Genomic DNA, 22999 nt, shown 5'->3' with positions numbered 1-22999 from the left:
TATCTACTTCCTATATATCATTTTACCCCCCCCGACAAAAATAAATAAATAAATAGATAGATTTTTTAAAAGTGTCCTCGCCCTCTCCATGTTCAGTACACTTTATACTCAGCGACCTAAATCTAATGTACTGAAGAAGGAAAAAAAAAAAAAAAAATTTTTCTTCCCCTTTTACAGTAACCCCACTCCCCTATACCGCAATTAATCAATTAAAAACTTACCCACGTCCAAGGAAAACACCGCTCACGTCGAAGTCGAGTCCTCTTCAACACACAATTCACATTTTAAATTCAGGAAGAAGCTGCAAAAGTTGGTTTAAACACACACACACACACACACACAGGGTTTTTTTTTTTTTTTTTTCTACCAGCTTAGTTGAGCAAAATGCTCAGTTCCTCTATTCTCCAAACACAAGGAAGTAAGCCTTATAAGCTCCGTCCCTGAGCCTATACTACTGTACTAAATAGTGTGTCAAAACAAAGTGAACTGACATTGAGTTGTGACATACTATTAAGTACGGTAGTGTGCGGTTTGGGACGTGGCCAATAACCTTAATAAAAAGACACGGAAGCGAAGATGCTATCGATGCAAATAAACCTCTGAGGAGGGTGAAAGCTGCGCGTACGGTTTAGTTTCAGGGCTTTTTTTTCTTAAGAAAACATAATAGTGATGATGATGATGATGATGATGATGATGTTGATAAATCTCTCATGAAGTTTAAAACAATGTGTCCTGTGATATGTTGAATCAAGTCAAAGCACACGGTCTGTGAAGCGTCTCTCAGTCTCTGAGGTGAAAAAGAAAGCACCTGTTATCAGCCCCCTCGGGCTGCAGGGAAAGAAACACAAATGTAGGGTTGAGGCAAAAGGGAATTAGTTTACAAGTTGGACAAGACAGCTCACACACTTGTGTAGAAAATACTCTGTAGAAAATAATGTAAATGTGGTGGCAGGAAGATCACCGAAAACACGAATGTAAATGTGAGCTCAGTGCGGAAACCCAAGATTTGCCTATCTAACGTCACTTTCCTCTGATTTGCATTGGAGCAAAGCTGGAGCTAGTGAAGCTAAATAATTTTACAGAAAATAAACACTTGAATGAAGTGTAAATGATGCAGATTAGGCTTTGGAATTATGATATAAATCTTTTTTTTTTTTTTTTTTAAATAAATAAACCAACAACTCATCTTTGTGTGTGTTTTTAACATAGGAAAGTGAAAGAGCACTGTATGGATATATATGTGTGTATGTGCATAAGGAAACTGCACTGGTTTCTGGAGAACTGTCTGTAGTGTGTCAAATAATTAAAGATTAATCCGCTGTCAAATATTTAAGTAAACAAAAAGAATGAAAGCTTGAACATTTCCCCCTGTGTGTGAGGCTGGAAACTGTGACAGTCAGATGTGGGTGGTGACATTTCACAGCAGTTAGATAGGAATCACATTTAACCTCTACAAAAAAAGGAAAACAAAGAAAAAAGACATTACATTGTGTAAGCTTTGTCTAGTACATGTACCTGTGAATTCCTTCAAGAATGATGAAATCGTTATTTTTCTTTTTTGGTTATAAAACACTTTTACTCTGCAACACATTGAAATGCATAAGCATAGGTTCCTTTAGAGGAAACGTCCACACTGAGACACATTAAATATGTTTATATTGAAATGTTTTGGGACGTATTTAGTGATTCTGGTTGTAATTGATGGGTTGGTGCTGTATATAAATTTTTCCCCACAAGACGTTTGTGGTTGCCTGAAACACTGACGTCACAAGGAGACACTGCTTGTCATATTGATAAGAAATTCATCTTAGAAATTGTGGAAACAGCAAACAAATTGTGGCATTCTGGGTAATGGATGAAACCATTAACCAAAGTGAAAACAGACTTGTCGATGAAAGAAGTTTTAAAACTTTTTTTTTTTTTACTCAACTTAGAATTTCATTATAAAGTCAATCTTGGATGCCACTGAAGATCGCATGTGAATGATGAAGATGAATGTACAAGTCATTCAAGGTGGATTTTTCCTCAGAATAGTGTAACCAAACGTATTTATTACTACATTAATCATTAATCAATAATGGATCAGGGCTTCATACTGTAATGTTCTCTGCATTTTCCTCATGTAGATGGAAACCAGCTCTATTAATTTATGAATAAACAAGACAACATCAACAATATTTATATATCTTTCTACATATTGTACATCTTGACTCATTTCCTGTCCAGTTTCTTTCATAATTTGTAACACACAGCACCGTCCATGTCACATAAATTATAGGAAGAGTATAAAGACTACGGCTGTGTCCCAATTCGCCTATTATCTGTCCTACATAGTATCCGAGATTAGAATTGGTGTGTCCTAAATTGTGGTGTGTTGAAATGAGTATCCCAAGGGTACCTGGGCGTCTACTCTTTATGGTACATTTTCCAAAGTGTGGATCCGTGGATCAGATAATATTGTTCACAACTCTTTGCACGATGGACTAGGATTTTTGTAACTGTTTGCTTTGCCAAATTCAACCTGCAAACATGGCGGACGAGTGATGCTCGTCCTTCAACTTCGAACGTCAGTGATGAATCTTTAGTATTTTAGTGTAAAAACTTAAATGTTAAGCACTAAATATAAATAGAAAATAAGTCAAGGGAATGGTAAATTAAATTCTATAGTAGAAATTATATAAGCAATAATGAATGAATGAAGAAAAGCTGAAATGCAACGAGGCGATTGTTTACAGTGACAGTGTGTGTAACTAGGCAATAATGTTCACTTCCATAACATGACGTGTTAGTATGTCCCAGTAATTGCATACTCAAAACTATGTACTTTTCCTTCACAAAAAGGAGTACAAACCTTTAGTGCATAGTATAAGTATTCGAATTGGGACGCAGCATACATACCACCACCACCACCCCCCCCCACCCCCATCTAAAAGCAGCACCAGTGTTTTGTTTTTTGTTGCAAAATCCATCCATTGTCTCGTCTTTGTTCATTCTCTCTTCCTCATTCATCATCTTCTTGTGGCTCTCTGAGACCTTGGCTGTGCAGGGTTTTCCCGGTCATCTCCATTATAGCCTGCACCTCAAGATCCGTGTCGAGAACACTCTTCTTGTTCTCATCCTGTAAATAGAACAGGAAACGCCGAGGTTGTAAGCTTCCACGTGAACAGATTTGCCAAGATTTCCAAATTCACACAAACTTAGAAAACTATTACATCTGAAAGATGAAACATTTATCATTCAATAACTAAGCAAGAATAAACAAAACAATTAAAGGAAAGACAAACTGATCACTGAATATGAATGAATTAACAAAGATATCGTACAAATAAGAAAAAAAAACTAATTGGCATGATAAGGTCTGTAGGGCTGTAAAATAATAGCTAAAATATTAATTAGCAATATTTATAGAAATATCCATTTTATGGATAAAAATAAGTATGGTTTTTAGTCATATTAAGTGACTAACAATGAATGATGGATAAGCCAGCACAGTATGCATATGTTAACTAATTAGCTAGCTATAGTTACGCTCACCAATATCATATTTGATTACGAAAGGAATAAGCTACTGTGAGACGTGCTGTTGTAGGAAAATAATCATTGACAGTAGTCTGATGCGACTACCCTGTTACCACCCATGAAGTTGATTATTTTCCTATAACAGCAGTTTCTGAAGTATTTTATTCCTCTTGGATAAAAGAAATGAGTTCCTGTTATTATTTATGTTTGAGCAGCACCGGTCTCTCCTTTTTTTCCCCTCTCGTAAAGTTAATAACAGTCCTGAAGACTTTGCGGCGTCGTAAAGCCTAAAGTCAGAGCTTCACCACTGACAAAACACAGATGCTGGAGACTCCTTCCAAAAATTCTAAACATCTCCTCTTAGAAAACTTCTCCATAACAACAACTTCACACGTTCTTAAGTCGGTTTCTGTGGTGCGTCCACCACACAAGTCCACGAGTAAGTTCTTATGATAAAAATGACAAAGTATCAGAGCGCATTAATATAAACCTTGTAGCCGGCACTACTGTCAGAGCTGCTGTTATAGAAAATTAATCAATACCATCTGACCAAGCATATTAGAGAATTCAACAGTGCTATAGTATAAGGATAAATAATGTTGGCAGACAAAATTTGGGATCATAATTCAAATATGATTCATTGTGCATCCCTAATTAAGTGTGAACAGAAGTGAGAAATAAATCAGTTGTTAATGATAATACTGCAGGCATGTCACTGACCTGTTCCTGTTCCTCAGGGGGAACGCCAACTCCCCACACCTCTACTGTGTCCACTGTGAAGTCTTCATCCCCTGAGAGTTGAGGACTACCATACGTGGTACACCGTGGACGAGCCCTACTGTGACCATGGCCAAAATCGCTGTCCAACCACAAACCGAAGTATCCGTGCTGTCCACCCATACCCTAGAATCAGACAGCAATAAATAATATTGCTGTTACGGGTATAGTCATTGATTTTCAAGAATACAAAGCCCTTAAAATGTATGCCTACGCTAAAACCCCTGAATGGGAGAGCAAGCAACAGGCAACATGATTGACAGGTGAAGAGAAACGTCTCTATGTCCTGATTGGTTGCATGTTCTACATCTTTTTTTTTTAATGAAAGAGCATGGGGTGCTACAAAGACTAATTTAAATATTTTGTTTTATGTTGCTGAAGGAGATCTTAAACTGTTGCTGAGCCATTATGGAGCTGGAAGACACAAAGTGATGTATAGTCTCACCAGACCATTGGGCATGGTTTGCTGGCCCTGGTTCAGGTACATGTAGTGTTGGTTATAGCCGGTGCATGTGTACACTCGCATAGACGGTGACACAGAAAACAGGAAGCACCTGGAATCACCTACAAATAAAGGAAACGAGAATGCATTGATAATTATGAAAAAGCATAACCTGGAACACAGTTCTTCAGAAGACACGGTCAGTATGAGTTTGGCGGCTCTTTTCCTGTCACTCACCCTGAAACTGAGGTTTGATCTCCCAGTTGTGAGAAGCAAAGCCCCCAAATATGTGGCCCTTGGTGTCTTTCACCAGTAACACAGTGGAGCCCCGGTTTTTACAATTTCCAACAAGGCGGGTAAAGCTTTCACCGTGTAGATCGGTGGAAAACAAGAGCCTCCAGGGGGCAGTGTGTCCTGCAGGCAGCTGTGAGGTCAGGAACATGAGTAGTGGTATATCCAGTACACAGCGCAGCTCGGTCCATGGAGCTGCTCGGCACTGGGGCAGCAGAGTAGGGGGTGGGCGTGAGGTCAATCCAACATTAAGACCTTCACCAATCAGGAGCTCCAGGAATGTGGACACACCTGAGACTCGAAATAGCCAGTCCTCGAGACAAGCAACATCACACATGTTCTGATCTACAGGAAAGAACAGGAGAATCAGTCAGATCAAATGTATTAACGCGTGTTTAATCAATAAGTCACATTTATCAAATATTCATGTCTATTTTAAAAGACATTATCCTGGTAAACCCTGCATGTCTAAAATACTAAAATACAGCATACAGAAATCTTATTATTTAAATTTAGGTGCCAGCTATAAACTTTTTCATTGACTCTTTAGTGTAATTATTTACACATAATTTAATGCAATATTTAAATACAAGTCAAACAATTTCAAGTGTTATTACTAACCTGAGGTTTTTAACTCAGAGCACAACTGCTCAGCCAAAAGTGTCACCCCCTGAGCACCGTGGCCCATGCGATCTGGTCTCCAGCCTCGCAGGCGTCCTCTGTGTGTGAGAGTCTGAACTACAGCTGAAACCAAGTCCTCTAAAAACTGTAAATAAGATGTGAAATAGAAAACACAAACGTCGCCACAAATGATTTTCTATCAAAAGAAATTACTATGCTTTATATATATATATATATATATATAAAAAACTAATTATATCAAAATCATTATTAATAAACAACCCATTTTCCAAACCACTTATCCTGCACAGGGTCATGGGGGAGTCTGGAGTCAATCCCAGGGAACTTGGGGAACAGGATGGGGGACACCCTGGATGGGGTGCCAACCCATCAAAGGGCACAATCTCACACACAATGGACAATTTGGAAATGCTAATCAGCCTACAGCGTATGTCTTTCGACTGAGGGAGGAAACCAGAGTACCCAGAGGAAACCCCCAACGCATGGGGAGATCAGGCAAACATGCACACAGGGCGGAGGCAGGATTCAAACCACCAACCCTGGAGGTGCGGGGCAAACGTGGTAAGCACTACGCCACCGTGCTCCTCTATTAATAAATTATATTTACTCACTATTGCTTATCTATCTATTTGAATTGATTTGGGCTTTTCAACAAAATCACAGAAAAATCTTTTTTACTTCTTATTATTGAATTTCTCAGAGTTTAAACAGTTTAAAGCACTAAGCTGTTTCCAGATCATACAATGGCATCATCAGTGTGGGACAACAAAACAAAGCACACAGCTCTTCCCCAATGCCTCCGCAAATTCTCAAGAAACCCCAAAGAATATATGTGCCTTCAATGAGCCATGTGAAAAACTACACAGGGGATGGAGGACAATATTTGGACAATGTTTTTGAAGCACCAGCCCATACTCGTACTCACTTCTCTTATCTGATCAGCCGTAACTGTTGTTTTGGTCCCGTGTGCCATCGCCATGACGAGCGGTGCTCTCTCCTCTGCTGTGCCCCGAAGAGCATCTGCCAGGAAGATCACCAGCTGCTCTCGACTTACCCCACCACCAGGTGGCAATAGCACTCCTGGGTCAATACTGCAGATTCCCTCAAAGACTCGCATAATCATCGAGTCTGAAGCCATTTTACCCATAGTTATCTTCATAAAAATAAAAAAATAAAAATAAATAAATAAGTTTTTTAAAAAAAAAGAAAGAAAAAAAATCATTTTGTACAGAATGTTATGTAAACCACTTGGGACAAATTCCTAATGCAAAATTCCTATTTTGTAAGTGCTGCTTCATTACAGATCACACTGGTTCATGAATGCTCATCACGCATGCAAGATGCTGTGTATCTGTATTTCTATACAGGACTGGAAACAGCTGCAGGTGTTTTATTCCAACCTTGAGCGCGTCTATGTGTAAAACCTTCGCTTTTTCGGGAGGAACAGACGAGCTGCTGGTGCTCTGAAGGCTGTCAAAAACCCCCTCAATGACGGGTCGCTCATCAGGACGAAACCGGACCAGCCGTTTCTGCACTACAGCGCTTTCTGTGTTTCCCATCGACCTGAAGGGCAAAGCGAAGAAGACGCATGCTACAGCACATTACATGATTATGATTCGTGGAGAGCAAACTGACAAGTGTTGAGGCTTATACCTGAAGACAGTGCCAAATACTTATAAATGAATAGTATATTGAAAGCAGGAACTGCAGCACGTGATCACATTTCAGCGCTAGATGTAAACAGAACGATTCACTTCCGGGATCGCGTGACGCGTCATTCTAGGAAGACCAATGAAACTGCTGCATATCTAAGCCCAATTGTGATTGGCTAGACAGCGTCCAATCATTTACCAGTTTGTCGTGTGTCCATATTATGATTGGTCCAGTCTGTTATCTCGTCGCGGAAATGAGATCTTGAGTTTTTAGTGTCTAATGCATATTAAAAGCCAAATGAATTATGGGAATTTATGTTTGTTATAATTATAGTATTATATTTTATTTATATTTTAAATAAAACCCGGAAACATGTTAAAACAAAAATCTAATTTGACCCAGAATCTTAATTTACTAGAAGACCCCGCATCATGTTTTGTTGTTGTTGTTGTTGTTTTATGTTATACTGTCCTATGTTTTCTTAAGACCTTTGTTAAACGTGGACTGCCTTGTTGTGTTTATTATTGAATTATCGTAAAAGAAAGGGAAAACATGTAAGTGATATCACTAACAAAATGCAGTCATTATATAGAATATATTACAATAATGTATAGGCTTTGCAATAGATTTATACTTAAATAAATAAGAGCTGATTTTTATGGGTAATATTTAGATAATACAAATTCTATCATATTTGTACGAAATAATAAATTGTCAATAAACACGACAATAAATGAGTTGTCAAAAAGTACTTACAGATACTTCAAATTATACAATATACAATTATATTCAATCAATTATGAATAGAGATATAATATATGTCGCTTCTCTACCTCAATGTTTATGAAGATGAAAATGGGCAATTAACAGCTCACACAAGCTTGAATGTGTCTCCCGTTCATGTGCAATTCTTCAGATCCACCGAAAGAGGGCGGTCGTGTGCAAGCGGTCCCCAGAGCACCCTGTTCGAGTTTGCAGCGCTCTTCCTCAAACCAGCAGGCGATGAAAAAGCGCCTTTTAAGGGCATGAGATATGGTTGAGAACTGGGCGTGATGATGGGCTGAGCTTAGCATTGTGAGAGGCAGTAGACGTGGGCTATAAGATCTCAGTATGTTCCAGTACAAACTTTAATTAGAGGGAAATTAATTCAATTGAATAAAGTGAAAAGTGGCATTAATTACAGACATGGTATTAATATTGATGAGAAGTAGTGGTGCCACAACCTAATATCCATACTCATACTAACCAATACTGACTGATACTCACTGAAGCACTTTTGAAGACTTAAACTGAACATCTGTTTATATATGTCTTGATTCCCTCTTCCCTGCTGGCTATATATATATATATATATATATATATATATATATATATATATATATATATATATATATATATATATATAACTGCAGGCTGGCTGAGGAGGGTTGACCAGGCCTCAGCAGGTCTACACCTGCCACAAAGCATCTGATTTAGCGCTGTTCACAGTATATACTGCTCCAATCTTTACACTCACCTCATAAGGAACTAGTTGGTGGTCCATGTTTCTGGGAAATAACCATACTTGTAATTATAATTATACCACTATGCTGTTGAATTCTTGTGAGCTTTCTTGTGAGAAGATTTTATTTCACATTTATGAAAGAAGTCTCCAGTGTTAACACTTTGTAACAGTTGGAGGTAAAGCTGTTCTACAACGGGTCTTCAGAACAGAGGAGTTTGCGCTTTCATTTTTATTAATAATGGGACAAGCAGGTTTTTTTTTTTGTATTAGTAACTTAAAGAGAGGGAAAAAAGAGATACTGGTGAGGGATTAGCTGCTATAACAAGTGATAAAACGAACTAACTTGTTTCGTGGGCGTTCTGCAAGATTAAATGTGACTATAAATGGATAAAAAAAAGTATGACGTTCATTAATAAATTGAAATTATTTTAGTTGGCAAATTGTTATAAATGCTGAGCTATAATGAGAATAAAACACTTCAACATAGGATGTGTTGTGATAGGATAATAAATGTACCTTTATGTTTTATTATTACCTTCTTTGACGGTTTTATTACTTGATGTTGAGGGGTTTTTTTTTTCTGTTTTAAGCATTAAACAGAGTCACATCCTATGTGCCATTATAGTGTTGAAGTTTCTTTACACCTAACTGTAGATACTATACATAAAAGCCCTAGCAGATATTTAAACCAGTGGTAAGTGTAATGTTGCAAAGCATGCCCACCACAAAGAGGTGCAAGTCTTTCTGTTTCATTTTTGGTGAACTGCTCTAGTGTACATCCTACCTACAATCTATGAGAATGCATGAACTTGATCACCTCGTAGTGAAACAGCTATACCACACAGAGCAGAGTTCTTTGGGAAAGGGAAATACAATCTGTGGATTTCAGCCAGGGGCGTAACCTGGCTTTAGCCCCGATAATTCTCCACTTGGAGCGGTTTGTCACTATGTAATTGAACGTCAGTCAAAGAAGACGGCAGGGTTGTGTCTTCAGGATTTTGTATCTTCAGTGAACGGAGTGTTGTGTGTGTAATTTTATATCTTCATTCAAAGGAGGCAAGACCAATCAGACAGGATTTACAGGACAATAGTTAGAAACATTCGTATCTTATTGGATGTCAGCTCTCAATTCTGCCAAATGCTAGCTCACACAGTCAGTAAGGGGGAAACTGGATACACACCGATTTAAAAAATATTTTTAAAAATGTTGTTATTGTTGTTGTTGTTGTTTTTTTACCTGTAAAGGGGTTAAAATTGAAACACTAACATCATCTGATGCTGAACAGGAAAACAAGGTGTGTAAACGTCTATAAGAGGTCCAAATTACGTGAACATGATATGAGCAGAGCATAAGGAAAGATAATGTACTTTTCATGGCTCTGTAGCAACTAAACCCATACAATGACAGGTTAGCTTTTCCTCTGCTTGGCTAGCAACACCAAACTAGCATAGTGTCATGTTAGATAGCCAAAAATGTTATATTTTATCCATCTGATAGTCCTGCAATGAGGCAAGTTTTCTGATAAATACACATTTTTGTCCAATTTTCACCTTTTTAAACCAATTAGCCCTCACATGTGAGGTAAAAATGCATGCAAACAATCGATTTAGAAGCATGTTTTTCAGAGTTTTTTCATGGACAAGAATCTGAGCTCAGCCCCGGATGATTATCAGTCCAGCTAATGCCTCTGGTTTTAACCATGCCCACATATCAATCTGAGACTTATGCAGTGGTTACAGTGCAGTGAAACAGAAAATGTTGAATTAGGCAAAACACCAAAATATACAACTAGAGATAAGTCAGCTATAGTAATATATTCTTAGTGCTACTGATTCCAAAGCACAGCCCACAGCATATTATGAAACTTAGACCACACATTATATTATCCTGTAGGTATCAACGTACACCCATGATAATGCCCTACCTTTCATCACTTTCACACACACACACACACACACACACACACACATATACATACATATATATATATATATATATATATATATATATATATATATATATATATATGTATATATACATATACATATATATATATATATATATATATATATATATATATATATATATATATATATATATATATATATTCTTTAGCTTTAAAGTTTCTCTACATAGTTATTATCCCATTCCTATTTCCTTAAACGTTCTTTCAATACATCCTGAAACTCTAGTGCATTAACATTACCACTTTATGTTGTTAACAGGGCATTAACCTTTAACATGTTGAGGTGTGTAGGTTACTGCCTGTCTTGCTTGAGTGGTTAGGTTTTTCTACACTGACTTTTCATATCTGTTTTCTTGAGTGGTTAGGTTTTTCTACACTGACTTTTCATATCTGTTTTCAGGCATGTGTCATGCAAGCACAGGCCTAACAGAATGTAGCAACATTTCAGCTGTGTTCATGCACATAGACGCATAAAACACTCCTTACAGAATAAATGAGTCTGCCAGGAACCTTACAGAAAGTACCCACACCAGCACCAAGGTGCAAGTTGAGACACGAGAGTAGTCTCTTTTTCTTCACTTCTTCTTTTCCTCTCGCGCTGCCACCTTCACTTCACTGCCGTATATGGTAAAAGGTCTTTATCATAGCAAATGTTCAGGAAATGACAAAGAACCTGCGCGCACATATTCATTCATGTGGAACATGCAGAACACAATATACCACCAAACAAATTACATATGCAGATTCATGCACAGGTGCTGACACGCACAAACCACACACACTGTATACCCGCAGCTGTCTTCATCTTCTGTCTGTTGTTTCATCAGCGGATATAACACTACTGACCAATCAGCAAACGCCACAATTTACTGCAGCTCTAAACAGGGGAACTCAAATAACATTCTACATGTTGAACTTTTCCAAACACTCTTAACACACATGGCCACACATTCTCTGCCTGTATGAATTTATTATTTATTCAGTTTCCTGTAGGCTTTTATATAAGCCCTGTGACAGGCACTCTATGTGTGAGTGTATATGTTGAGTCTCAAGAGTAGTTATGTGTACTGTGACTAAAGCATGACTGAGGTGTCAAAGTCCGTGTCTCATTGCTGAACTTTAGAGGTCATAGTTAAAGCATTTGCCTTGCAAACCTTTCTGAGGTAATTTAATCTGCTTGCATATTAGCAAAAAAAAAAAAATACAGAACACTCAAAGCCAGTCTATTAGATAATTCTGGAAATTACATTGCTTGAGGTTATATGTTGCCCAAGATTTTATATCCATGGCTACATGAGTCATTCTCACTACATCGCCCAAAGAATGGCTTGATGAAATGCTGAAACAAGACAAAGCTATAGCACGTCATGGGTACTTGCATTACAATTAGCATCATTAGATGAACCATGAACAAATCGTAGTATGCGGTAACTCTGTGTAGTATCTCTTACACATTCATACCTGTTCTTTGTAAATGCACGGCGCATTTTTTTGTGTACATGTGCTTTCATTTGCTGATAAATGCCCTTGTTGTTTCATATAACAATACCATGGCTCGCTAGTCAAGCCGTAAAAGACTGAATGACAGAACTTTAAGACACAAACACAGTATAAATAATATATAAGATTATTCCAGAGGCTGACGCAAAAATACTTATCATGGCATTCCGCAGTGTCCATCAATTTGATTGAATCCCTCTAGGTCCTTAAACAAATGACCTTATTAAATGATATTTGCGACCTTTCACGTGGACACATGTTTCATGTCTTATTAACATGCTAAAATTGGAGGTAGAATCAATAAATGAGTAGCTATTTTATAAAGCTCATTGATCCATACACACAAGAGTTATGGCTTAATTAAAGGAGCAGTGAGACAACTGTGTGAATGTGGGTGTAGTGACATTTAAACGAGAACTACGGGAAATCGTATATACATCTCTATAGGTCAAAGTGGATTTATATCAGGTCAGTGGTTAGTTTGTAATTCCTGACGTTGTTCTGACTACTGACCAGCTGAGCCCGATCACCAACTACAAAAACAAGCTTTAAGGCCATGTTTCAGGTCAAGTTATTACTTAAACAAGGTTAAGATGAAATCCTCTATAGGGATTGCCAAACAAGCAACTTGACTAATGGACATGACTAGAATTGACTAATATTTTCTTAGAATGTGATGTTGGTTGTTGCAATACCAAAACCTGTCAGTGGCACCATTTGAACAGTATTTGCTACAGGGAAATTCTAGGACATGGTGGTTAAAGCAGGTCGTTGGATTGTGCTTTGGCAGCAGTTCCTTGGTGATGACGAAGCCTCGGCACCGATTTGGAGATTTGTGGCTCAGCTCATTAGCTGCTGACAAAAGAAGCACTGTGCCATGGCTTGAGTGTCACACAGGAGCATTGAGAAATGATCCATTCACTCTAGCATTCTCTCCCCATTCACTCAGCCTCATAGGGCTCCCCTTGCTCACCCCAGAATCCTCCCCCTTTCGTCCTACTCTAAAAGCTCAACCAAAAGGCCCAACTAACTCTGTCTCTGAGACCAGGCTGTCGCTCAGTCCAGCAAGGCAGAAAGGTCTTCCTCACCTCTAATTCTGTGTCCTGAGCACGTAAGGACGTGTTTTAAAAACCCTCGCTGCTGGCCAAGCTATAGAGCATGTAAATGCATGTGTTTGGATGCATGCAAATCCCCCCCTGACTCTATGAATGGATAATTGCAAGTTTCAGTAACAAGTATATGGCAACAGTAGCCTTGTGTGGGATGTCAGTGGTCATTTGAATCTCCTCCCACTAACTCATCTCTATATGTTTTTAAAAAAACAAAACAAAAAAAACAAACAAACAAAAAAAAAACACAACAACATCATCTTTCAATTCACAAACACTGAAATGAGTCAGAGAGCCTATGAGGAGCTACTCAGGCTAAGCTATAAATCTGCAGTTACACAATTACTAGGATAACAGATTACTAGAATAACACACACACACACACACACACACACACACACACACACACACACACAGCACATGATTCCAGAATGTGTGTGGGCTATGAAATATTTGAGAGGCCCAAGGAATGCAGGAAGGATCTGAGGAGAATAGCTAGCAGGGACTTCCTTGTAACTCTTGTTGTAAACACGATGCTAAGTAATCTTTTGAAATATGCTCACTCACACACATATTCATCAACAAAACCAAACAGCAACCCCCAAGAAAGGAGCTGTGGAGCTGTTTGAACATGCACCAGTCTGGAATCTCTGCTGTGAGCTAGTGAGACTACACCAAGGTTGCCTTGAATGTGTGTGTGGAACATTGGAGTCAGTACACAGCTTGAGACACTGTGACAAGAGACTAATCAATCCCCAGCAGTCATTAATCTCATTAATGTAGTCCTAGCAGACACAGAGGGACACCTGTCCCACCCCTATACACAAGTGTGTCTCGTGCACACTACACAATTACTCACACATATTTCACTTCCTGATCAATGTAGAGAAAAGTCATCCTCACAGACTTGGGGTTTTTTTCCCCCCCTCAGAGAGCTAGAACTATAACTTTGCTAAAGCCTTTCCTGGCTGCATTGTCTGTCTCATTGTTTTCCAGTCAGTTAACACAATCCAAACAACTGTAAACATTGAACAAATACATACTAGAACATTGCACAGCACAAAGGGGAAGATGTTTCCCTGCATGCCATCGCCTACTTCATTCTTTTGTTCTCACTCGTGTCTGTATACTGAGTGTCTTAAACACAGCATGCAAGAGGCTTATAGATTGTAAATTAAGTAATTATGCAGTCAAGTTCACATCTGTTAGAACAAACGGTTGATGAGCCATGCAAAGAGCAAAGAGGAGAGGTGGGGGGAGGAGTGAGAGAAAAAAAAAATCAGGGAGACTGTCCCTATGACTGTCATAGAAAAAGGGGGTTAGTGGACAGAGGGGTAGAGGAAAGGAGGGGTGGATATTGACAGGCGTTGGAGCAGAGCAGTTTGGCTCTAGCCTGTGATTGGCTCTCTGGGTCTCAATCTGGCAGCACTGTTGACCATGTTGACCCATGGGACTCCCACAAAGTCCCCAGGGCAGTTAGCGTGAGTGGAGTGGCACTGTGATGAGCAGCTTGCATTACATAAGCCAGATTTTCGACCGCACAGGCTCAAATACAGCTTTGCCAAAGCCACCAGAGACATCACTCAACATAGTTCCATGCAAATAATGATGATACAACACATTTTTGATTAAAAAAAACAACAACATCTTTTATTCTGAAATGATTCATAATGTTTGTGCACATGACATGTTTTCTTTCTTTATTGACATCTTCCGTTTTCAAACAAAAAATTCTGCATAATTTTCTTTTTTTTAATGAAAAATTGACTTAATTTCAATTTAAATGACTAAAAGAAAGGCTACACCAGAGAAATGGCTGCTCCAGAGTCAGGTTGAATGACAACACCATAGCTCACACAGTCAAACTGCTTTCCAGAGCTATAAAGTGTCTGAAATCCCAAAAACTACCTGGAGCCGAGTGAGTCACAGTGCAGCGTCTGCAAACGTACAGACTCGTACACATACACACAAACGCATACATCCATGATGCACCTCTCTCCATGGGAGATTAAGGCCGTAAACACAGTGGTCTGTATTTAGATAAGGAAGAACAATGACAGAAATAAAGTGGAAGGAACTTGAACCATGAGTTGAAAGAAACTTCGAAATTGTTCGAGGATGTAACATTGTCAGGTCCAATCGAGAACAAAAGGAGCTTCTTTGACTCAAACTCCAGTTATAGTTGTTATACTAAACACAAAAACAACGTCTGCACTCGAGATGAGTGTGAGATGATGCACAGGATATAAACAGCAGATAAACCAATCATGACCACAGTAGAAGAAGGACAAAAGAGCGTATGTGCGTGCGTGCGTGTGTGTGTGTGTGTGTGTGTGTGTGTGTGTGCGTGCATGTATGTGTGAGTGTATGTGTTTGTGTATAGGTATTTGAGGAGAGCGCAAGATGAAAAGTTTCCCCTACTCTTTCTCCCAGTTTTGATGACCCCCCCCAACCCCATTCCTCTGTGCACACCCTGCTAGAATCTATTCTGCCTGAGCGTCGTAGTTTGCACCACCAGCCTTCTTCAGCTCGTTTCGGATGTAGTCTTCTTCCAGCTCCCGAATATCGCTCACCATGAACTCTTTAGCGAAGTTCTGCATAGAGAAAAGAGTGTCATGTCAGGACCTGTGTATGACGTCCACATATAAGCGAAAGTTGTAAACATGCCAGGGATTACCATCCAAATAAAGAACACATTAAAATGCTGATCTGAGACCCACCTGGCAGACATCCTTCACCAGTGTTTTGTCTGTGCTGATCTTAGCCCTCTGCAGTCCACTCACGTTCTCCCCGATCCAGGTGATGAGGGTGAACTTGGCCCGTTTGCTCATGGCATCTCCTGTTGTGATCCTCACGAAACCAAACAGACGGGCATCGTCTAGAAGCAGACATTAAGAAACACGACTATTCATTTACTTGCCATATTTGAGTAGGGAGAGTGTTTTATTATTCATGACCATGAAAAATAACGAGCAGAGGAATATCCTGGAGGAGGAGTCGAAGGGTGAAACTGATAAGAAATCTTGTCTAAACAGAGGAAGAGGCCAAGGAATGGCATATCACTTAAAAGTGTAACAAGCATGAACACTCATGCATAGACATGCATCAAACACAAACAAGGGTGTGAGTAGTATTCACGGCAAGAGATTGAAATGAAGAGGAGAATTAGGAGTGAACCCCTTAAATACTCAGCCTACTTAAGGCTAACGGATTTTATACTTTCTTAGGAAGTCCTGGAGGAAGATTTCCTGATTTTTAAGGATTTTCTGGCACTGAGGACCAACATTTTAGTCAGAACAGCTTTTATCCTAAATCTTATCTCATCAATACATGACTACCTAGCCTATTTCCTTATAATACACACTTTTTCCTCATTCCTGAAAATAATCATTTTTAGGACCACCTTGCCTGAACAACACAGAAGACCCAGGGTAAGTTGTCTCCCCACCCCCACTCAATCACATTGCGTGACTTTGCAAAACAAAAGGACTTTTGGAAAAGAAAAAAATTCAAATTTGGAAAAAAAAATTCAAATTTGTATGCGCTACAACGCAAATCTACGTCAGCGGTTGTCATTATATGACCATTACAACCCATACTCATACCACACTCTGTTTTACTGAAATCATCCAATATCCGTTAGTGTCCTCTGTGAATTATATACAAATGAATGTATAGTGTGCGTGTGAAAATGAGCTTTTGTTCATTTTTTGAATTGGAAATTAATTTTCTCTTAGAAATACAAATGCCCCTTTTGTCTGTCCCTCTAAGGGAACTACTAAAAGTTTGATCTAGAACCCTACAACAGTGATACCATGTCAGATCTTTAAGACAGCAAAGAAAATGTTATATAATGTACTGACACAGGGCCTAAAATAGCTAGTGTTACTACTTCAGGTTAAATGGCCTCAAAACAGCTGAAGCTGAAGTGAAGAAAATGCATGTTCAGGTCTTATCAGTTTGTGTCAACCTCTTGTTCAGCACCGACCTGTGCCTGCCACTAATGGTTGTTCGTGCCAGAAAGCATTTTGCCCTTAAGAGAATTACACTGGCACCACGGCCCACTGCGGTATATCAGATGTTAAGCATTGTTGTTCATTAACTGGGTTTAATTTTTACAAGCATGATCATTGAAAAAAAGAGAATCACATGTGTCATGTCCTTGATACAACTTCACTATATCATGTAGCCAAGCTATTAAACCAATTGTTAGACAAGGACAACAGAATTTAGTGTGAAAATAAGAGGATAATTTGATCCGTAGTCATGCTGCAAACTGGAATCAAGTCCAGGATGTGACTGATATGAATCTCTAACTAATCTGAATAACCATTAATATTAATAACTATAATAAAAGGAAAGGGATGGAAATCTTTCCTAGAATGAAGATACCGGTTACATTAGCTTTGTCCATATTTAGGGATTTCCAACTTCTACTTCCTTTTGAAATGCCACAGGTCTAGTTATCTTATATGCTGACACTGCAGAAGGCTAACCTTAAACCAACACTGCAACTATGATGATGCAGCGAAAAAGAGAAATACAGTGGTTTAAACCATCCTAGTTCCCCATAACGCTCAGTTTCTAGAGGTGGGAATGATCAAGTCACATGATTTATAAACCGCTAATGCAGTAAAGCACAAAATGGCAATTAAAATAACTATGGTTGAACCAGAAACAAAATCAGCACATGTCGTCTAGCTCGTCTCATGGCACTGCAGATTTAACTTATCAAATTTCTAAATGTTTCAGATCAAAGGTCTAAAACCTAAACATCCAGCTCAGCAACTAATCAACACCAATCAATAAGACCATGTGACATCCCTCAGGCTGATTGTCTTTCACCAGTTTGTGTGACATGAAAGTTCATCAAAAACTAATCAGAAGTTTCGAAATCCAGTTTCATAGTTTCAAAATCAAGTCATTGGACCTCCAGATGGTCCACATTATTTGTTTTGTTCCAGCTCATGATACACCTGAACCATGTGTTCCTGATTATTCAGGTATGCCTGAATCTGAGACAAAACAAAAAAAAGTGCTATGCCTAGAAGTACCCTGTGACAGGGATGGGAAATACCACATTAATATATTATATGGACTTAAATGACCAGTGATAATACCAGGATGGTCTGTATACTATAGAGATTAAGAATATATAAAGGGATCTGGGTTATATGCAGCACCTGTGCACTACTGCAACTCTCCTTTTAGAGAGGCACCACACCCTAATCCACATCAGCATGGCAATGGGGGGTGACATCATTACCCAAATCCCAAATGGCTCAATTTCAAATATTCAGTGCCCTGATACACACAGGGTCCCTGATCCATTATTTCATACCTTGTTGTGCATTTATATAGATAGTAATCAACTTATTCTCAGGGGGGAAATGAGGTGCCAGAGAGTTGATCATGAGAAATTTGAGATAAATGAGTAAAAATTGCTTTGGCTAAGTGTGCTCAGATGCACTTTGTTTTTATTTCCTTCAGAGTTATTGGTTTACAGTAACAGTTAGCTTTCTAGTAATTATTAAGCTACATATCCATATAAGGTAAGCTGTAGCGTACTGATTCACTTCCGTGTAGTCAGCACTCTACCAAGCGTCAAACTGATGTGAAAACCAGTCAGGAAAGCACTGTAATAAAAATAAAATAAAATAAAATAAAAATAAAGCAATCTCAAATGAGAGAATTTAAGCCAGGTCAGAGAATTTTAGTGCCAGTTTGCTTCATGATAAGAAAACAAACAAATGAGCACTGGAGAAAGAAAAACAAATACAAGCAAAGAGTCAAAAACACAATAGCTATACAAACTGTACAATAAATACTCAAACTGAACATAAATGAAGCATTTCTTACCTGTACATTGGCTTTTAAATTCTTCATAATCTGTCCCATGTCCTGCTGGCACAATTGTTGGCCCATCATACTTAAAGGATGCCCTTAGTGCAAGAAACGGAAGCAGCACACGTGAACACAAACCCCAGAAGCAAAAATGTGTGACAATAAATCAGATCTCTGTTTAGCTATAACTAGGAAGTCATCTTAAAGCAATGTACCCTACAGTAAACCCGTTGCTCAGTGAACACCCTCAGTGTTTATATGAGTTTGGGCACTTAGGGAGAATTATGTAGAACCCATGGGGTGTTAAACACAAACACAATCATGCTTTCACAGATTCTGATGATCAAACTATGTGAGGTGATGCATGGTACCTCGTGGCAAAAATATCAGAAGCAATAGTTTGTCAAATGTCTTCGCTTACTCTTGCACTCTTGTAACATGCACTTGTCCTTGTCACAAGGGTGGTACCATTAAGGGTACATGGCTTGTACCTATATGTCTTATCTTTTAGCTAGGAAAGTGCATGTGTTGTACTGTATCTTTAAAATAGTGAGAGTAGTGGTGCTTAAATTATGGGTCCAAATATTTTTTAAGGTTTCCAGGTAAAAAACAAACAAACAAACAAACAAACCAAAATAAACAAACATACACTGAAGGTACAAAACATGTCCCCTTAAGGTACCACATCAGGTTATTGTAATGAATGAATGAATGAATGAATGAATGAATGATCAGTCTCACCAGCTTATATCTGTGTTATCATCTCGGACCAGGTTATAAGCGTCTCTACAAGCCTCTTTGTCGATCCTTGTTGCCATTTTTGAGGTTTTAAAGAAAGGATGGAATAAAAAGAAAACGTAGGAGAGAAGGAAAGACTCGTAGAAAAGGCTGGGTAAAATCCAGGAAAGGGCGATGCGACAGGCAGACAAACAGGACGATGCTGGCAGTGTGGCGCTATGGGGATATTCTCTCTCTCTCTCTCTCTCTCTCTCTCTCTCTCTCTCTCTCTCTCACTCACTCACTCAGCAGCAGGCTCCTCTCTCTACACCACTCATTTCCTACTGGCTCTTCATGGGCGTTGGTGATCTTTGTCGGTCATGTTGGTGTCGAAATGGATGCAGTTGATTTCTCCGTGTGCAGCAAGGTTCACCTCCTCCTAATGGCCAACTAAGGGATTCAGCAGAATTAAATCCACCCATGGCCACTGTGTCGTTTCTCTCAGTGCTATTGTGCCATCTTGTGGATCACCTTGCTCGGTTAATGCATTCATCCGAGAACAATGCAGACTTCCAGGCTGTTATACAGTGTCTGGATTAATAACAATGGATCTTTTAAACACAAAGGAAAAGGTGAAGGAGTCAAAAGAATGATTGGTAGGTACTGTAGAATTCATTCATTCAACATCACAGCCCTTCTGGAAAAGAAAGAAAGAAAGAAAACCCAATAGAAACCATCACAGCAATTCTGATAGGTTAAACTAATAGAAATTCCAGTACAAACTATCAGTTAACAATTATGCCCATTACCAAATGTCGAAGGTGTTCTATTGGTCTTTAATGGTATCCACTAGACATAACACAGACATACAGACCAATAGAAGGCAACAAATGACCATCAGAGACCCACAGGTCTCTACACATTACAGTTTCCATTAAAACCAATGCAAATTCATTCATTCAACATCACACCCCTTCTGAAAAAACAAAAAAACCCAATAGAAACCATCACAACCCTGTTAATATTTTTCACTACAAATGCCAGTACAAACCAATAGTTAATAATTAAGTAAATTACCAAATGTCAAAGGTGTTCTATTGGTCCTTAATGGTATCCACTAGACATAATATAGACATCACCATTAGAAGGCAACAAATGACCAGTAGAGACCCACAGGTCTCTACCCATTACAGTTTCCATTAAAATCAATACAATTACTATTATAATCAATATATTAAAATCATTTTACAATACAATTACTATTATAATCATTATATTAAAATCATTTTACAATACAATTACTATTATAATGATTATATTAAAAACATTACAAATTCTATTGTTTCTGTGGGGTTTTTTCAGCAGGGACATAAAGGGTGATATTAATTAATTCATTCATCCTCATTAACTACCTGGAGGTGAACCCTGGTGTGATATGTCTTATAAAAATGTACACACACACACACACACACACACACACACACACACACACACAGACACACACACACACAAACAAACAACTGTCTTGAAGCTGCAGAGAGAAGCAGTGCCTTGACTGCAAATACTGGAATCTTGTCATAATGCACCAATGCCTTTGCACATCCACCACCAAATCACCAAATCTTTTTCTTTTTTCCTTTCAGTACTATATCAATATCAGAATTCTGGTTATTGGCCAATACCTGATAATGATCCTATACTGACATCATCTTGACTGTCTGTAGGCTTCTTTTGCTGAGTTTTGTGACACATCAGATGCACAATGGCAGCATGGTTTAAGACAAATTGTGTCCTATGTTCTACAGGATCTGTGTCTTTGTCAAGCAACGTAACATGCTCATTGCATAACATACACTGCCAGGCAAAGATTGTTGAACACATGGTGCTTCTTATGTCTTATGAGAGTCTAATCATTACACACCACACACCGAACTAAATTATACAATAACAGTTAAATAATGAAAGTTAAATATTCGTCTTACTTATTAAGTGCTCACTCTTAGATTCTAATGCGACTCTAAGTGAGTGCTTTGTTAAAGGCACACACATTTGGAGGGTAAATTTAAACCTATGGCTATAATGTTCCTATGGAAAGTAAAGAAAATATGTATTACTAGTAATTGATCTCAAGAGCAACAATGTTTTTAGGCTGGCGAATGTCATTGTGAACAATCAGACATAATTCTGGGTCAGCATTTTATTTTAAGGTTAAAATGAAATCAGACACTAACTTATTAACCTGTGATTTTTATTATTATTATTTATTTTATTTCATTTTTATTTTTTTTTAAAAGCCATGTTTAAAATTCAATTTCATTCCATTTCATTTCAATTTCATTTATATAGCGTTTTTATATAGGACATTGTCAAAAAGCAGCTTTACAGAATGTAGGTTTAGATCTCTAAGGAGTAAGCCAGTGACAACAGCTTGTCAACACATGCCTAAAGATTTGTTGCAGGTCATCTATGCAAACAATCTATGTGTAAGTTTGAACACTTTACCTCCACTGGCCTCTGATGACCTTTAGTTTACACATAATCTGTATTCAGCACTGATAGATAGATGACTTAGTGTGACTTTTGATCACGTCAAACAAAGCAACTATGATCCTTAATGATTAATATCCGTCAACAGAGAGTTTAATCATAAAGGCAGGGTTTTTTCTTAGACCTTTGGTACCTTGCTCAAGATGAACGATTTTTGTTAATCACTTGCAACAAAAAGGCCTTTTGTGATAAACTACATTTTAGCTCTGTTATTAAATCAGCTGGATGCTGTGAGTGGGCAGAACTGAAAAAGATGAACACAGATAATAATAATAATAATAATAATAATAATAATAATAATAATAATAATAATACACACTTATGTGATTGTGCCCTGTGATGGACTGGCATCCTGTCCAGGTTGTACCCCACCTTGCTCTCTGGGATTGGCTCCAGGTTCCCCCGCGACCCTGAAGAAGGAGTAAGCGGTAGAAGATGGATGGATGGATGGATAATACACACTCACACACCTATTCTCATAGTCAGT

The 22999-nt window shown here is 38.4% G+C and overlaps 3 protein-coding genes across 4 annotated transcripts in view; all 3 read right to left on the bottom strand.

Annotated features, from left to right (window-relative positions):
• The window catches only part of plcg2 (phospholipase C, gamma 2), a 32958-nt gene extending 32445 nt beyond the window's left edge, over positions 1-513 (bottom strand). The window contains exon 1 of the mRNA XM_017465551.3: positions 222-513. The gene's annotated coding sequence lies outside the window, so the exon portion shown is untranslated. The remainder of the gene's footprint in view (positions 1-221) is intronic.
• Positions 514-2031: 1518 nt separating this feature from the next.
• meak7 (MTOR associated protein, eak-7 homolog) lies at positions 2032-8314 on the bottom strand. Of its 2 annotated transcripts, none has more exons than XM_017465559.3 (8): positions 8158-8314; positions 7072-7234; positions 6597-6824; positions 5651-5795; positions 4976-5374; positions 4742-4860; positions 4240-4422; positions 2032-3118 (listed from the first exon to the last, which is right to left on the bottom strand). In XM_017465559.3, the coding sequence occupies exons 2-8, from the start codon at positions 7228-7230 to the stop codon at positions 3002-3004; spliced, it is 1350 nt and encodes a 449-aa protein (XP_017321048.1). In that variant the 5' UTR covers positions 7231-7234; positions 8158-8314; the 3' UTR covers positions 2032-3001. The 2 variants fall into 2 exon arrangements, with proteins under 2 accessions (XP_017321048.1, XP_017321047.1); XM_017465558.3 differs by lacking the exon at positions 8158-8314 and adding an exon at positions 7325-7449.
• Positions 8315-15025: 6711 nt separating this feature from the next.
• cotl1 (coactosin-like F-actin binding protein 1) lies at positions 15026-20380 on the bottom strand. Its single transcript, XM_017465562.3, has 4 exons — positions 19990-20380; positions 19264-19346; positions 16125-16282; positions 15026-15998 (listed from the first exon to the last, which is right to left on the bottom strand). The coding sequence occupies exons 1-4, from the start codon at positions 20064-20066 to the stop codon at positions 15888-15890; spliced, it is 429 nt and encodes a 142-aa protein (XP_017321051.1). The 5' UTR covers positions 20067-20380; the 3' UTR covers positions 15026-15887.
• Positions 20381-22999: the final 2619 nt, after the last annotated feature.

Source organism: Ictalurus punctatus, chromosome 4, assembly GCF_001660625.3.
Source record: "Ictalurus punctatus breed USDA103 chromosome 4, Coco_2.0, whole genome shotgun sequence".
Classification (NCBI taxonomy): Eukaryota; Metazoa; Chordata; class Actinopteri; order Siluriformes; family Ictaluridae; genus Ictalurus; species Ictalurus punctatus.
The sequence above is the reverse complement of the archived record's forward strand: the minus strand, read 5'-3'. Positions and strand labels throughout refer to the sequence as shown.

Bases quoted from the DNA above. Each gene is read 5' to 3' on its own strand.
- meak7 (XM_017465559.3), bottom strand. From the start codon at position 7,230: ATGGGAAACACAGAAAGCGCTGTAGTGCAGAAACGGCTGGTCCGGTTT. The intron at 6,825-7,071 runs GTTGGAATAAAA...ATTTTTATGAAG, and splicing joins TACACATAGACGCGCTCAAG to ATAACTATGGGTAAAATGGC. The intron at 4,423-4,741 runs GTGAGACTATAC...GTCTGATTCTAG, and splicing joins AAACCATGCCCAATGGTCTG to GGTATGGGTGGACAGCACGG.
- cotl1 (XM_017465562.3), bottom strand. From the start codon at position 20,066: ATGGCAACAAGGATCGACAAAGAGGCTTGTAGAGACGCTTATAACCTG. The intron at 16,283-19,263 runs GTAAGAAATGCT...GTCTGCTTCTAG, and splicing joins ATTTAAAAGCCAATGTACAG to ACGATGCCCGTCTGTTTGGT. The intron at 15,999-16,124 runs GTGGGTCTCAGA...TTCTCTATGCAG, and splicing joins TGGTGAAGGATGTCTGCCAG to AACTTCGCTAAAGAGTTCAT.